The sequence below is a fragment of the Oryctolagus cuniculus genome, chromosome 9 (genome assembly GCF_964237555.1).
Source record: "Oryctolagus cuniculus chromosome 9, mOryCun1.1, whole genome shotgun sequence".
Classification (NCBI taxonomy): Eukaryota; Metazoa; Chordata; class Mammalia; order Lagomorpha; family Leporidae; genus Oryctolagus; species Oryctolagus cuniculus.
In genome coordinates this window covers 111279956-111295244 of record NC_091440.1, presented here as the reverse complement: position 1 = coordinate 111295244, position 15289 = coordinate 111279956, and the positions used below count along the sequence as shown (strand labels likewise).

The following is a 15289-nucleotide window of genomic DNA, read 5'->3' as shown; positions in this document are numbered from 1 at the left end:
CACCATTTCTCTTGGGCACTTGAGTGGCATTTGCTCATGGTTTCTCTTTGCGATTCAAATGTAAAATCAGAAGTAATGGAATGAATATTCATGTATAGGATTGTGAAGCTTTGAAAACAAAAGGCTGCAGATTCTGTCTCATGCAGATGATCCGTGCAAACAGGATGTCCAGTGTCCATCACTGCAAGGTCACAGCCCTGGTCTAAGCTGCGTCTGCTGACTGGACTCAGATTGGCTGTGAGGAGCCTGTCTTCAGGGGAGCCAACTCCTGAGAAGGCCATGCCTTACCCTCTGTTTCAGTAGGGTTTCTTTCATTTGTGTGCTGTCCTTCTCTAGGGCTGATTCCAATTAACCTCCTGAGGACATGGAGGCAGTAGAGCAGGAGATGGCCTTTTCTGTGATTAGAACCACAGCCTGGACACCATCAGTACAGGGGAGATTTGGGGCTTGGTTTATCAGAACTTGCTGTTCTCCAGACCTCATGGCCTCAAAAACTTCTCTATAATATGCCTCTTCACTCTTACCCTAGAGACTAACCTGCTTGGAGGAGGAATCTTAAGGCAGGGGGTTTCCTTGTTGTGAACTGATGTTACCTCTCTACCTCTACCTCCAAATCCAATGCATCCTCCCTGTTAACTTCAACTCAGCCTTCTTCAAGAAGCCCTCCTGTGGGCAGGCATGTTTGATGCAATGGTTAAGGCACCACTTGGGATGTCCACATCCCATATGGGAGTCCTGGGGTTTGAGTCCTAGCTCTACTTCCAACACCAGCTGTCTGCTAATGTGCATCCTGGGAGCAACAAGTGATGGCCAAAGTGCTTGGGTCCCTATTGCCCATGTGGGATACATGGATTGACTTCTTGGCTCCTGGCTTTGACCTGGCCCATTTCCAGTTGTTGTGGGCAATTGCAGAGTGAATAAGCCAATGAAAGTGCTTGCCCTCTCTCATTGATTGCCACATTCTCCTTTGGAATCTTTAATTCACCAATAATGCATGTTTTCTTCAATAATAATTTGTTTTTCACAAATTTGGCTTCTGGTGGTAGCTTTTTAAAAAATATTTACTTGAAAGGCAGAGTTACACAGAGAAATATTATTCATCTGCTGGTTCACCCCCTAAATGGCCACAACAGCCAGTGCTGGGCAAGGCCAAAGCCAGGAGCCAGCATCTGGTCTCCCACGTGGGTACAGGGGCCCAACCACTTGAACCATCTTATGCTGCTTTCCCAGCTACATGAACAAAGAGCTGGATCAGAAGTGGAGCAGCTGGGACAGGAACCAGTGCCTATGTGGGATGTCAGCATTGCAGGTAGTGCTTTAACCTGCTATGCCACAGCGCTGGCACCTCTGCTTTGGAATTTCTGTGGCAACCGTAAAATGCCCCTTGGGCTTGTTTGTTGACTAACTGTGCACATGGCCTCTTTTCAGTGTTGGAAAGTAGGGACGGTCTCTCATTCTGCTTACATTCCTACTTATCCCTTTGTGGATCTCCTTAGCGGAGATTGGCTCCTCCTCTGTGCCCATCCCTCCATCTTATTCCTTCCACTATGTCCTACCTGCTGGCACCTGAAGCCACCTTCTAATACAAAATCCCAGTCTTCTCATTCTGACAGATTCTTCAATTGCTTCCATTGACAAGGACTATGGCAATGATGTTAACAAGAATAGTGTAGTGTCCTTATGTGCTGGGGTCTGTGCTCATGCTTTGTCCAGATTAACTGAATGAACCCTCACACATTATGAAGCAAGTACTGTGATTAGCCCATTGAACAAATGTGGAAACTGGAACAAAGGGGAATTCAGTGAGTTGCCCAAGATCATAAAGCTATATCAAGTGGCAGAACTGGGATTTGAACTCAAGCAGTTTGGCTCCAGAGACTCATGGCCAGAGGATAAGCTCTAAACTCCTCTTCACAGAATTCAGTTCTCTTTGTGTTCTAGGGGTTTGCCTTTCTCTTCAACCAGGTCAAGCTCCAGTCCCTATATCTCTGTCTTCTAGGCTCTGGCCATGGTAAAATGTTGGTAGTCCCTACTCATGCCCAGGCTCTCTCAACATCCTGGGTCTTTGAACATACTGCTATCTCTATCCACAACCCCTCTTGTTCCTCTTCCTTTGCATCATGGCCCAGTGCTGCAGCACCTGTGATGCCACCTGAGACAGCATTCTTGGCCCTATGTCTACACTGTCAGGTGGGCACAGTTGCTCCGTAGCACCCACGACATTGGTCATGCCCCCTGGAATCACCAGGCTTGCCCATGCCAGGGCCTTTGCATATGCTGTTTCCTGGGCCTGATACACTTTGCCCCTGATGTCTGAGGACCTGGTTCCTTCTTACCATTCAGGTCCCTGTTCAGATACCACCTTCACTAAGAGGCCTTTTCAAGATGGCCAGTCTGAGCTTGTTCCTCTGCCAGTCCTTCTTTATTCAGTTACGTTGTTTCAGTTTCTTCATAGCACTTCATTTTCACTATTTGAAATAATCTGTGTTCCAGTTACCTACTACCATACAGCAGACTATCCCAATCCTTAGTGGCTTGAAACAAGAACCATTTCATTATATTTCAATATTTAGTCAGTCAAGTATATGGATAGGGCTTGGCTGGCTGATTCTTCTATTTCATGTAGCATCAACTGAGGTCACTTGATATTTAGTTGATGGTTGCAGTGGCTGGAAGGCAGGACTCAGCTGGGACTGTAGACAGGAGCACCTATAGGTGGTATTGTCAGCATTGTGTCTTCAGCATTGTTGGACTTCTTATGTGATGGACCAAACTCTTGGAACAAGAATTCAAGAGACCAAAGTGGATACTGCAAAATTTCTTATGCCCTAGCCTCAAAAGTTCCAGGATGTTACTTCTGCCACATTCCACTGGTGAAGCGAGTGGCATGTGCCTCTCCAGAATCAAGGGGAGGGGCCATGAACCTCACCTCTTTATGCGAGGAGTAGCAGAGGATTTGTAGTTGACTTTATCACATTTTTTTCAAAATAAGCAGACTTATTATCTGCCTCCCTTCTTGATGGTGTAAAGTCCTTGAAGGCAAGATCATATTCTTCTGTACTGCTGCATCCCAGAATTCCGAATCTTCTTTGTACAATAGGGATCAATAAATGCTTGCTGAACGTATACAAATATGAAAGAAAAATGAGCAAGCAAATGGATGAAAACTGAACAAATGCTTACCTTTATGATATGTGGAATGTTAACTCCTTGAAAACTGGTTCTGAGTTTTTCATCTTTGCACTCTTACTTCCTACTTCACAGTCCTTTTTTCTAATAGATACTTAGTTAATATTTGCCAATTGAATTGATGTCTTAATTCTTATAGTTAAGGAGGATAATGTGAGTCATTTCCAGCATGTACATAGACATTGAGTAAGAGTGGCTGTAAGTAATGAATTAATCATGCATTATACATCAGAAAATCAATTTATAGATTTATTTAATCATCATAAAACAAAATGGGCCAGATTCCTGCTTCCCTGGCTTTTCTCCCTCCTTTCCTCTTGGCAGCATGTTGCATCAAGAGGCTTTCTAGTGGGAAGGTGCAGCCAAAGCAGCCCAGGGCCCTGGAGTCTGTTTCTGTCTTGGGGCAGGGAGGGGGTGGTAGTCAGGTGCTGCCTTTGCTCTTGGCCATTGGGCACCTGTCTCCTTGCATGACTGCCAAGTCTAATTTGCTTGGAGGTCCTTAAGACAGAGGCTGAGCCACTCAGAGGGCTGTATTCTGATTCCCTGGTGCCATCCAGGAGGATCAAGTGAGATTACAGTTCTCTTAGCATTCTGACATTGTTTTGCCCTTGTGTAAGTACATTGCTGGAAATCATGTGTTGAATCCAGGAGAAAGGGTGGGAGTTGGCATCTGATGTACCAGAGAGAGAGGGATCCCCTCACCAAATGGCCCCACTCACAGTGGATGGCTTCACTCCCCCAGAGGGAGGAGCAGGATTATTCTACTGGCACTTGAGCTAGCAACCATTTTTGCTTAGTACCTCAGGGCCAAGTCTCCTAGTCCACCATGTGGCCTTGAACAACTTGATTGGCCTCTTCAGAGCTTCAGTTTCTTCAATCATGAAATTGGACTGATCCCGAAGATTCCCTCCCTTTTGTGTGTGTTTTATTTTTCCCACTACCAAAATCTGTGTTTGATAATCCCAATCTGGGGGGCTCCTAGAAAAAGATTTCATGTTCAAGAAAAACGTATGATGGCCAAAGGTGATGAATAAGAAGTACTGTATAGAATTCCCTACTGTAAAGCCAGACTGAGGTTTTAAATCAGTTGCTTGTTTCCATGGTATATTCAGCTTTTACTTTTTTTTTTTTTTTTTTTTTTTTTTTTTTTTTTTTTTGCAAAAAATTGTTTTCAGGGTCCTCCTTTTTCTATGGATTTGAAGACATTCTGGTTCTTGATAGTTGCTAAATTTTACTCCTTCACAAAAACCCCAGAGAGCATTGATTGCCACACAGGTTAAATAAATGCCACAGTGTGCATTACAGCTGGGTGTAAGTTTTATTACAAAGGCATTTATTGGAAGCACTAAGATATTTGGAAGATTACTTTTTCCTTCTTCCCCATGGGCTTCCCTAAACATACAGTTCTCCATGGATATGAATGTTAGTGAAGTTCAAGGCCCAGTTACAGTTTTTAAAAACCTGTGTTTTATTAAAGAGAATGCAAACTCACTTCTGCTTTGGCTAATTCTGGGGCAATGATCTCTCCCTGTTGGCTCCCAGACTGGCCTAGTTTAAGGAACAAATCAGAAAATAAGGATTTTTCAGTGTGAAAGAACATTGCTTTACAAAGGACAGTTTTGGATATTAGAACTGCATGCCCACAGTATCAGGTAACAATGCTGAGAATCAACCCTGTGTCAAATACTGTGGTATTTCCCTACCTATTCTCTTGCTCATTAAAATAATACTCCCCCAAGCATGGGGCATTGTTAAGTTTGAGTACCTTGCCCTCACACATTGGCCAGGGACCTGGAGTCAAATCCAATTGTCTTCCTCTAAAACCAACACTTTTCATGGGACTGGGCCTTCTGCACATTACTGACGGGTGGGTGGTGTTGATTATTTTCATGTGCAAGACACTTTAAGTCAGTCTTGACCCATTATCATTAAATTCTTTTAGTTTTTTATAGCTTTAATTCAAATATTTTCTTCTACTTGGTGACTTGTCTTTTCATAGCCTTAACTGCATCTTTCAAAGAGAAAGTCTTAATTTTGATGAAATCCAATTTATTTGGTGGATCATGATTTTGGGATTACATCTAAGAAATCTTTGTCTTTACCCTAAATTTTCCTTAGAGGTTTTATTATAATTATAGGATTTACATCTAGGCATATGACCCACTTTGAATTAATTACTGTATATCTTGTAAGGTGTAGAATAACTTTTTTTTTCACATAATGAAAGAATAAAGTTCTGTTTTGCTAATTGTTCCAATACTGTTTGAAGATTATTCTTTCCACTGAATCACCAAATATGAGTGGGTCTGTTAAATGGACACTCTGTTCTGTTCCAGTGATATCCTTTTCTATTTATGCTAATACCACACACTCATAATTGTAGTTTTATTATAAATCAAAGTCACACAGTATAAATACTTCAGTTTTATTTTTTAAAATTATCTTGGCTGTTGTAGATCTTTTATTATTTCTTTGGGTTTTATCTTGTAGGGATACAATTATAAAACAGCATGTAGAAATGTAAAGATAACTTTAAAATTACCTGGAACAGTATAGGGACTTTCTGTAGTGTTACGTCATCAGGAAGTGAGACTTCTGGGCTTTGGGTTCCATTTGGTAATCAGGAACTATTGCATATGCCTGGTGTGGATTACCAGTTTTCAAAAATATTCAAGTATAACTCCACCAGAATTGTATTGGACATGATTATAGCTTTTTGATGTTTCAGAAAATACTTTGAGCCCTAGAGTACCTTTGTTATCATGAATGTCAACTGCCATTGCCTACAAAGTGAAAAATTACTGGTTAAATTACTTTGTCTAGCAAAGTGAGGATTGCTAGGAGTTGATTTGGCTGTATTGCTGCCACCCATAGTATCTAGTTTTGATTTGGAAGATACCTTTCTTCAAACATCTGAAGTGTTTTATTTGACAATGATATTCATATTCTGGTACCTGTCTACTTTAGGTTGCTGTCTGCTGGGGAAAAGAAGAGGTAACTCCTCATTAGGCCCATTGAGTCTTGGCAGTGTTAGCTATCCCTGCCACTAGGTGATCTCAAATTACTTGCGATGCTTGTGCCTCAGTTCATGATTTGTTAAACAAATGGTTTGGATGAGTGACCCTTTCGCAACCCATGCAATGCAAAAGTCACCACCGCCTTAAAGATAATCAGGCAAAACTCTTTTTAAGTGTTTTTATTTATTTATATGAAATGCATGAAATCTGCTCCCTATATGTAATCATTTATTTATTTAAAGGCAGACAGAACGGTCTTCCATCTGCTGGTTCACTCCCTAAATGGCCACAATGCCTGGAGCGGAGCCAAGCCAGAAGCTTCCTCCAGGTCTCCCAAATGGGTGCAGGGGCCCAAGGACTTGGGCCATCTTCCACTGCTTTCTCAGGCCACAGCTGAGACTCGAACCCCACCCATGAGATTCCAGTACTGCAGGTGGCAGCTTTACCCACTATGCCACAGCACTGTCCCCCATATATTAAGTTTTAAAGAACATAATGATACTTTCTCCCTCTTCTTTTTAATTTTTGCAATGACATACTTTCAATTCACTTTATAATCACAAGCTTACTCCTCCACTAAATAAAAAGTTCAAGTTGTAAGTCAAACAACCTCTGTTCCTCAGAAGTATAGATAAGGGCTATAAACAATAATCAAATATCAAGATGTCAATTTCGCTCCTATCCATTACTTTTTTGTGCCGTATATATTAGTTACCACAAATCAGAGGAAACATGATAATTGTTTTTGGGGGCTGGCTTTGTCTCACCACAGCTCCAAACTGTCATCAGGGAGTAGTCTTTTGAAACATCACAGCTGGTTACATGGCACCGCATGACTCTTTAAGTTGTGACTGACCCTGAGTGACTAAGATGGCATGTGTGATTCCTGAAACCCCCCATAAAAAGAATGACTTTGAAACCCAGGCAATTCTAGTTCTCCAGATGTGGTATGTCAGGTTTACTATCGCAATATGGTATTGAAATCCAGAGAACTTTAAACATCTCTTTCCTATGCCAAGTCTCACTAGAGCTACTCTGGTCATGTTTCTACATGATCATTGTTATAGAATAGAATGAGAAACTTAGAGAGCCTGAGGTTGACTAGGAAATTTGGAACACAGACATGAATTTAAAATTGTGTAATAAGACACTTACTGAGCACTTATTGTATGCCAGTGCTGTGTCAAGAACTTCTCATATATTGTATCATTTAATCCTCATAACAAGATGAAAAACGAGGCACTCTTGTCTCCTTTTCAGAAGGAAATGATGCACACAGCGTATGTTACTTGCCCAAGGTCACACAGTATTACTGGCAGAGCTGGTCGTCAGTCCATGTGTCTGAATTTAGAGCTTCAACTCTTCAATGACTACATCAGAAAGTGGCTTTCATAACTTAGGCAGTGCATTTAGAGAGTAATTGAATTTGTAGTGTGAATTAAAGTGATCTAAACCGAGAATACCAAGTACTGATGGGTTACTTTTCAGTAGACTCAATAGAAGAGTTCACAGAAGGTATCTTCACGAAATTGGTATGAGTTTTATTTTGAAATGAAGGACATGAATTGGCCCATACAGAAAGATGAGTTTGTGCTGAGAAGATGGACTATTTGAGACCATGAAGATACAAAAGAACAAATTAGGAGTTCAAGAAGCAACACAAAGGCTTATTCATTGCAGGGTAATAACCAGAAATAAAGCTGGTGTCCTAGGGATGAAGATTCAAGAGATTTCACTTTTTTATGGTAGGAACTAGAGATAACTTTCAGTTCTTAAGCAAGGAAAGGAATATAATTAAAATTGTATTTGATTTTGGAGTTTATCCTGCAACTCACATAGGCTAAATATGAGCTTGAAATGCTCAAGGAAGGTCAACAGAAAATTTGTTAGCAAAACATTTGGTAATAAATTATTAAGAATGCAACTCACCTCACTAAGGTACTGTGGTTGTAGCAGTGCAATGACAGGGATAGACATGTGGCATCATGGTCAAGATGTCACCTGAAACACCTACATCCCATTTCAGAGTATCTGGGTTCAAGTCATAGCTCTGCCTTCTGATTCCAGCTTCCTGCTAATGTGTACCCTGGGAGGTGACAAGTGATGGCTCAAGTACTTGAGTCCTCTCAGCTTTGAGTTCCCAGCTTTGACCTGTCCCAGACCCAGCTGTTTTGGTCATATGGAGAGTGAACCAGTGAATGGGAGACCTTTATCTGACTTTCTTTCCCTGTCTCTCTGCCTTTCAAACAAATAATTTAAAATAGCAAAAAGATAGTGCAATGCCAATGTATTTTGACCCCTAAATTCAGTCTTGGATACGGATTTAAAATGCTTTTGAGAAATAAAAGTGACTAGTTCACCACAGTTAGACCAATGGCACAGTCCATTTTGGCTCATCATCATTGGTATATCATATACTTAAAAGGAACTTATGAGGTATATAGATTAGATTTAGGAGTATACAAATAGCAATCTCTGAGCAGTAGGTCTTTGAATGGGAGTCCACCCTCAGAAAATGTCATTCTCTGTGAGGGCTAGTGAATTGCATATATGTATGTGTGTACATGTGTGTATATAACTATACAGATGAACTATGGTTGGGTCTCTTCTATTATAAATCCACTAATGCTAATTTAATGTATATTCACATTTTCAAAAGCATGGCTTTCCTTCTCTCTCTCTCTACAGTTCCAGAGACCTAATGACTTCTCACCCCCTTTCCGCTTTGGGACAGTGCCCAATGGCAGCACAGAGAGGAATATTCGCAATAACTATGCAGAAATGCATGCCTACATGGGAAAGTTCAACCAGAGGGGTGTGGATGATGCCTTGCTCTCCCTGAAAACAGGGTAAGAACTGCTTCTGAGCTCAGAGTTCTTGATATCTATTAAGTGTATATTAAATCTGATGTGCCAAGGTACCATACAATGTGTAGTCAAAGAAGACAACATTCGCTCTCTACAGACCCCAGTTGGACAGAACTCAAATCAATGGATAAAGATTCCTGTACTAGTATTGACTTCTATATAATTTTTTACAAGATTTTTCACCTTGGATTAATGTAACCATGAAACAAGAATGAAAGAGATGTAAAGAACCAAGGATAAGGCTCATGTGGTACACATCAGATAAAGACATGTTATCTAAGAAGTGAAAATGATGCTCCCCATGTCTTGATGGACAAGAGAGAAGATAAAAGAATGAAAGCATAAATGTTCTTAGATAACAAAATGTAGGAGTATGTTGGCTGATCTCCACGCCTAGGTTCTGTTCATTCTTAGTGATCCAGCTGTGGGTACTCTAGGGCCGAAAGGAGTTCATGAACTACGAAGGTGTGGGCCTGCATAGTCCCAGCCAAACTGTTCTTTTTGCCTCCAGGAGACAAAACTGCAGAAAACAGTAGACAATTGAGCATTACAGATGTTGGGATCTGGGGAGCAAGGGGTCATGGAGCTGATTTCTTGTGTTGTTTGACGATTAGTGGCATTTGGACCTCCTCGGCATGCCCCTGAAGAAGAGCCAGATGGATACGTAATTGCTTAAAATACTTTGAGATCCTATCTTATCACCAAAAATAAGGTCAAAAACAGAGTTTAGAAGATGAGATTTGAGTTTGGAGAAGGGCTGCTTTAGGTAGTTTGACTAAAGGTCTCAGTCATTTGAGAATTTTGGTTTGACGATGTGCCACCTTTCTGAAAAATACCTTTTATAAAATGCTCTGTATAATATCATGCCAGAAAGGGCTGGTTTCTTCTCAAAAAGGGACAAAGCTACATCGATTGCAAAAGTGAAGGTGATACATGCTTTTCCTCCTTACAAACCTCTCTATGACCTGAATGGTTTACTCTGAATTGCTTCCTGGACTGTGGCTGTATTTAAATACTGGTTTTAAGTATTAACCTTAATGCTTTTACCCTGAGTTGTAGTCTCCTTCCTATGTATTCCTTCATTGCCAAGCACAATACATAAAATGAGGTTCTTAGATGTGTAGAAACTTGAGACCTGAGTTCTAGATATCACTCACAGTGGCTCTTAAACAAGCCTGTGCTGCCACCACCCCAACTACTCACCTCTACCCTGTGCTGCACAAGTAAATATTGGAGCCATTCTGACCATAAAAATAGCAGTGCACATCTATTGGAACACACACACCTACACTTATCCCCACTCTGAACTGTAATGGACTGAGAAATGAAAAATGTTATATAAATCTTGCCCATGCTATTTGTTATCATTGCAGTGCTTACTTTTCATTATTTCTGTTATTATTTTTATTGATTCCCTTTTACTCCTTCTCCTTTTCAGACACAGCTTATTAGTTGGCTTCAAGCCCAACTTACATTCCCAGTGGGAGGGAAAGAACTCCTCCTTTCAACCTGAAATCACATAAAGAACAGCCTGGGATGTGGGCTTTGGATTCTGGCAGAGTTCCAACTGTAGCCTTACTCTGAACAAATGCTCCATGTAGTTTGCTGGAATCCTATTGATTCACATTCATGGTCCCATAGACAGTTTTGTTTGCTTCTGTTTTGCATAGGAAACTGGATGCCTTCATCTATGATGCAGCAGTGCTGAACTACATGGCAGGCAGAGATGAAGGCTGCAAGCTGGTGACGATTGGAAGTGGAAAGGTCTTTGCTTCCACAGGGTATGGCATTGCCATACAGAAAGATTCTGGGTGGAAGCGCCAGGTGGACCTTGCTATCCTGCAGCTCTTTGGAGACGGTGAGTTAAGGAAAGGGGAAGTGCTCCTTTGGCCTCTCCTGATGGCCAGTCCAGAACATTAATCTTTCTTCCATTTCCATTTGGCTAATTCAAGTGTTGCAAAGAAACACTTCACAGTCTGAGATGTTAAGGTACTATAGTAGTCAGCGTCTCATTGCTATAGGGAAATACCTGAGGCAAGCTAACTTAATTGTATGAAAGGTTTCTTCTGGTTTATGGTTCTGAAGGTACACAGTCCAAGATTGGATGGACTGCATTAGTTCACTGGTAGTGATGGCCTTCATGCTGGCAGAGTCCCAGCGTATCTCTGGACATCACAATAGCAAGAGGCAGGGAGCATGTGTATCCATCCATCTCAGTCCGTGGCTCCTCTCTTCCTCCTTTGAAAATACCATGTTTAGATCACAGAGGCCTCATTCTAATTTAGACCCAGTCTAATGTTAATTACATTGCTAAGGCCCCATCTCTAAAGACCATTGGATTAAGTTTTCGTCCTCTTTGTATCACTAATTTATGACTTAGGGGTCAGAAACTAAATAGTTTTCAAATCCTTAAGAAATGTATTTCAGTTTCTTAGGGCTACTACAACAAAGTATCACAAACTGAGTGAACTGAGCAACAAAAGTTTATCATCTCACAGTTCTAGAGGCTGGAAGTCTGAAATTCAGTGTTACTAGGGTGGTCCTTCTGGGGCCATGAGAGAGAATCTGGCTGTTTTTTTTTTTTATCCCCCCCCCCCACTCCCCTACCCACTTCTGGTGTTTAGCATTGCTTAGCTTGTTTGTGGAAGCATCACCCTGATTTCTGCTTTCCTGTTTGCATGGCATTTTGCCTGTGTGTGTGTTTGTTTACCTCTTTATAAGGATTTCAAAAAGTTTATTTTATTGCAAAAAGTTTGAAATGGATGCATAGTTTTTGTTTATGATAGATTTTTCTATGAACTTTTTGAAGGACTTTCATATGTATCTGTATCTAAGTTTCTCTTTTTCTTAAAATTACCAATTACCTTGTCTGGGGAGCTCACCTTACTCCAGTGTGTCCTTAGCTTAACTCATTATATACGTGGTAACCTATTCAAATAAAGCCATATCTTGAAGTACTGGGGGTTAGGGTTTGACCGTATGAATTTTGGGGTGACACAACTGTAATAGGGTGAAAGATGGGGGAGAAGATGAAATTAGTTGGACAAGAGGTATGTTTTAGGATTGAAGAGTATGGTTAACCTTGGGGAATCAAGATGAGGAGGCTGGTATTACATATTCCAAACAGTTATCTCATATGTGGCCAAAACAAAGTAGAAGAAGCTTTAGCAGGTCTCTGCTCTGTATGCACCCAAAGAGCAAGGAAATTTCCTTGTAGGCATCTATTCATCCTTTGCTGTATCCCATATTGCTCTTTATCTCTGCCTCCTATTTCTTCCAGCCCAGAGTCCTCAGAGACAGAAACCATAAGGGACTCCCCAGGGTCATTCTGGCAGCAGGTTGAACCCCCAACGTTGCTTTGAGAAAACCTCTCCTACTTCATTATCTTTCTGTCTTCTGCATCCCGCTCCACTTTATGGTCCAAAGTATCCACTCTGCCTGATGGCCTCACTGAGACTAATTCAGTTACAGATGAGCTGTTTGATTCGGCTTGGCTCCATAGCCCTATCAACCCAGTGGTCTCTAAATTATATCTGCATAATGTTTGCTGTTAGGGGTGAGATCAGAGACTGGAGACCACAAATAGATTTTTTTTTTGGACTGCAGGATGAAGTTGACTGATCCACTAGTTAGGAAAAATCATAGTTTGATCAAAGAAATGAGTAAAAAGTGGTTTAACACTGGACAAGGGGGGTTATATCAAAAATATTAATAAGTTATTTTGATATAACAGTGTCTGTAATTTAAGTGTATACTACTTATGGGCAGTAATGGAACCTGTTTCTATGAGGAACTGGAGCATTAATTGGATTATAAAAACAAACTTCAAGTTTTCAAATACACTAGACTATGACTTCTGGCAATTTTCTTCCAGAGATTTTTCTAATTTTTTTTTGTTCAGGATTAGATGCATTCTATAGCACACAGCCTCTTTCATTTTCCTTTTGGCTAAGGTTTATACCTTTCTGATATTTAATATCCAGTCAAGTGCATAGGGTCTCTTTGAAACCCATCATGCATTGAACTAACCAGGATGTAGTTATGCAAAATTGAAAGGAGGCCCATCTGAATCTGCTGCCTTCTTTTACCCAAACTTACTCCTCTTTGCCTGTTTTTCCTCTTTCCGTCCAATCTGCTTGGCACAATTTTAAAATTCACCTGTTTAAAACTCTCCCGTGTCTATCTATTTAGCTTGTTTTGGACTATTATCATTCGGTTTGAACTGTTGTTCTTCATGCCTTTCCCTAGATCACATTGTGTTTCCCCACTCCTCTCTCATTGTTCATGTGTACCCTGCTACCTGGAGTTTGTGTATGATACAGATTGAAATTCACTCATCTATCATTCCCCACCTTCAAATCCTAACCCCCACCCCATGAAAATCTACTAGCCAGTCCATCCACAAAATGGCTATACAGGTAACAAAAGATTCAGATTAACTGAGCGTCAATACCTTGCCATATTGATCATATATATAACAATTTATACTGGATAGAGCAGAGGGCAGCAGCAGTATGACTCACATTAAGTTTTTATTGACTATTTGTTGAATATATTGATGGATTTAAGTAGTATTAATATAACCACTGTTAACTTTATTCATTTTCTTTGTGTCTCCTTGTTGTGCTTGTTTTCCCTCTATCTCCCTGAACACTCTTCTCTCTTCCTTTTCTGTATTCTCTTTTCTGTCTTTATCTGTTTTCCTTCTCTGTCCTGTCTCTAGGGGAGATGGAGGAACTGGAAGCTCTCTGGCTCACTGGCATTTGCCACAATGAAAAGAATGAAGTCATGAGCAGCCAGCTGGACATTGACAACATGGCGGGTGTTTTCTACATGTTGGGGGCAGCCATGGCTCTCAGCCTTATCACCTTCATCTGCGAACACCTTTTCTATTGGCAGTTCCGGCATTGCTTTATGGGTGTCTGCTCTGGCAAGCCTGGCATGGTCTTCTCCATCAGCAGAGTAAGTGCTTTGATTTAGATGCCTGCAGCTTGTTAAGGACAGCTTAACCTAGCCCTGTGCAAAGCAGAAAGACCCAAGAGAGCACTAACTCCAGATGTATGTGGCTAAAGCAGGAAACCACATCATGTACATTTCCCCCAGGAGGTTTTGTGATAAAGTATCACCTTCCTTTAAGCCACTTGAAATATTTCTTTGAAGATACCAATAGTTTTGTGTGGGGTTTGGGCACTTGATTCTCAATAAGAACTAACAGATCAAAATTGAAAACTTGGATTTTTACCAAATGCCCTTCATCATCATTAGTTGATTCTTTATAGACTGCATTAATCATTCAATCCTTTAAAAGAATCACAATTCTATTGAGTGAAATGTAACATGCTTCTCTTACTCTAATAAACAAAGTTAGATTAGTAGTAGTTTCAGTGTTCCACTCTAAATTTTAAACGCATGTCAGATAGGGGCAGTTAAAAAGCTTAATATAACCTTCATAAATCAGTCCTGAGTCATAAGAACTTTGTATTCCAGAAACTTCCTTAATTGGAGCAAGAATATAACTCCTAGGTCATTCTCTAATTTCTAGTCCAAAGTGAGGCATTAGGAACATAGTTTTATATGTGAACAGAAAGTCACAGGGAGTTTTTTAGTTTCTTCTTTTTTTTTTTTAATTTGCGTCTTTGGATTTTGCTCATAAAGTTATAAGAGTCATTTGTGGGTAAATGACCTTGAATGTCCTTTTAGAGTTGAAGTCCATGTTAAAGATTTGACCAACTTGGACTTAAGTGGTGTTACAAAAGAAAGTGGGGTTCTCATTAGGTTGTTTCAATCCTTTGATCACTTTCCTGTAGTATTTTACTCAGAGAACAATTTCTCCATTTTCTCTCTGGATATGCGTTAATTCAGGTCATTCAGTAACATCAGGATAGGAAAATGGAACTTGTGGCAGTTTTAGTCCCTGAACCATGTTGTTCTACTGTGGGACACTTGCCCCTGATTGCAGACAGCATGATGACAGAAGCAGCTGGAGCTGATGAACTATAATAGAAATCCCATTCCTAGCCCTTTGACATAATCCATGCCTCTATAAGAAGAAAAACACCTGGTATTTTCTCCTAGCCACAGTCAAAAAGGGTTAAAAAGGAAACTGAGAAAAAAGTAACCTTACTTTGCAGATCTTATTTCTAGCTGATGCCTTCTGAGACAGTGGGCTCATTTATCTAAACCTTTCTTCTTTCCCATGTAGTTCCATTCTCCTTC

At 40.6% G+C, this 15289-nt stretch overlaps 1 protein-coding gene across 1 annotated transcript in view; it reads left to right on the top strand.

Moving 5' to 3' along the window:
* Positions 1-15289, top strand: part of GRIN2B (glutamate ionotropic receptor NMDA type subunit 2B) — a gene marked incomplete at its 5' end in the record, with an annotated part of 515436 nt that overhangs the window by 478956 nt on the left and 21191 nt on the right. The window contains 3 exon segments of the mRNA XM_008259603.4: positions 8895-9055; positions 10744-10931; positions 13797-14035. Coding sequence (XP_008257825.1) covers positions 8895-9055; positions 10744-10931; positions 13797-14035 — 588 coding nt within the window.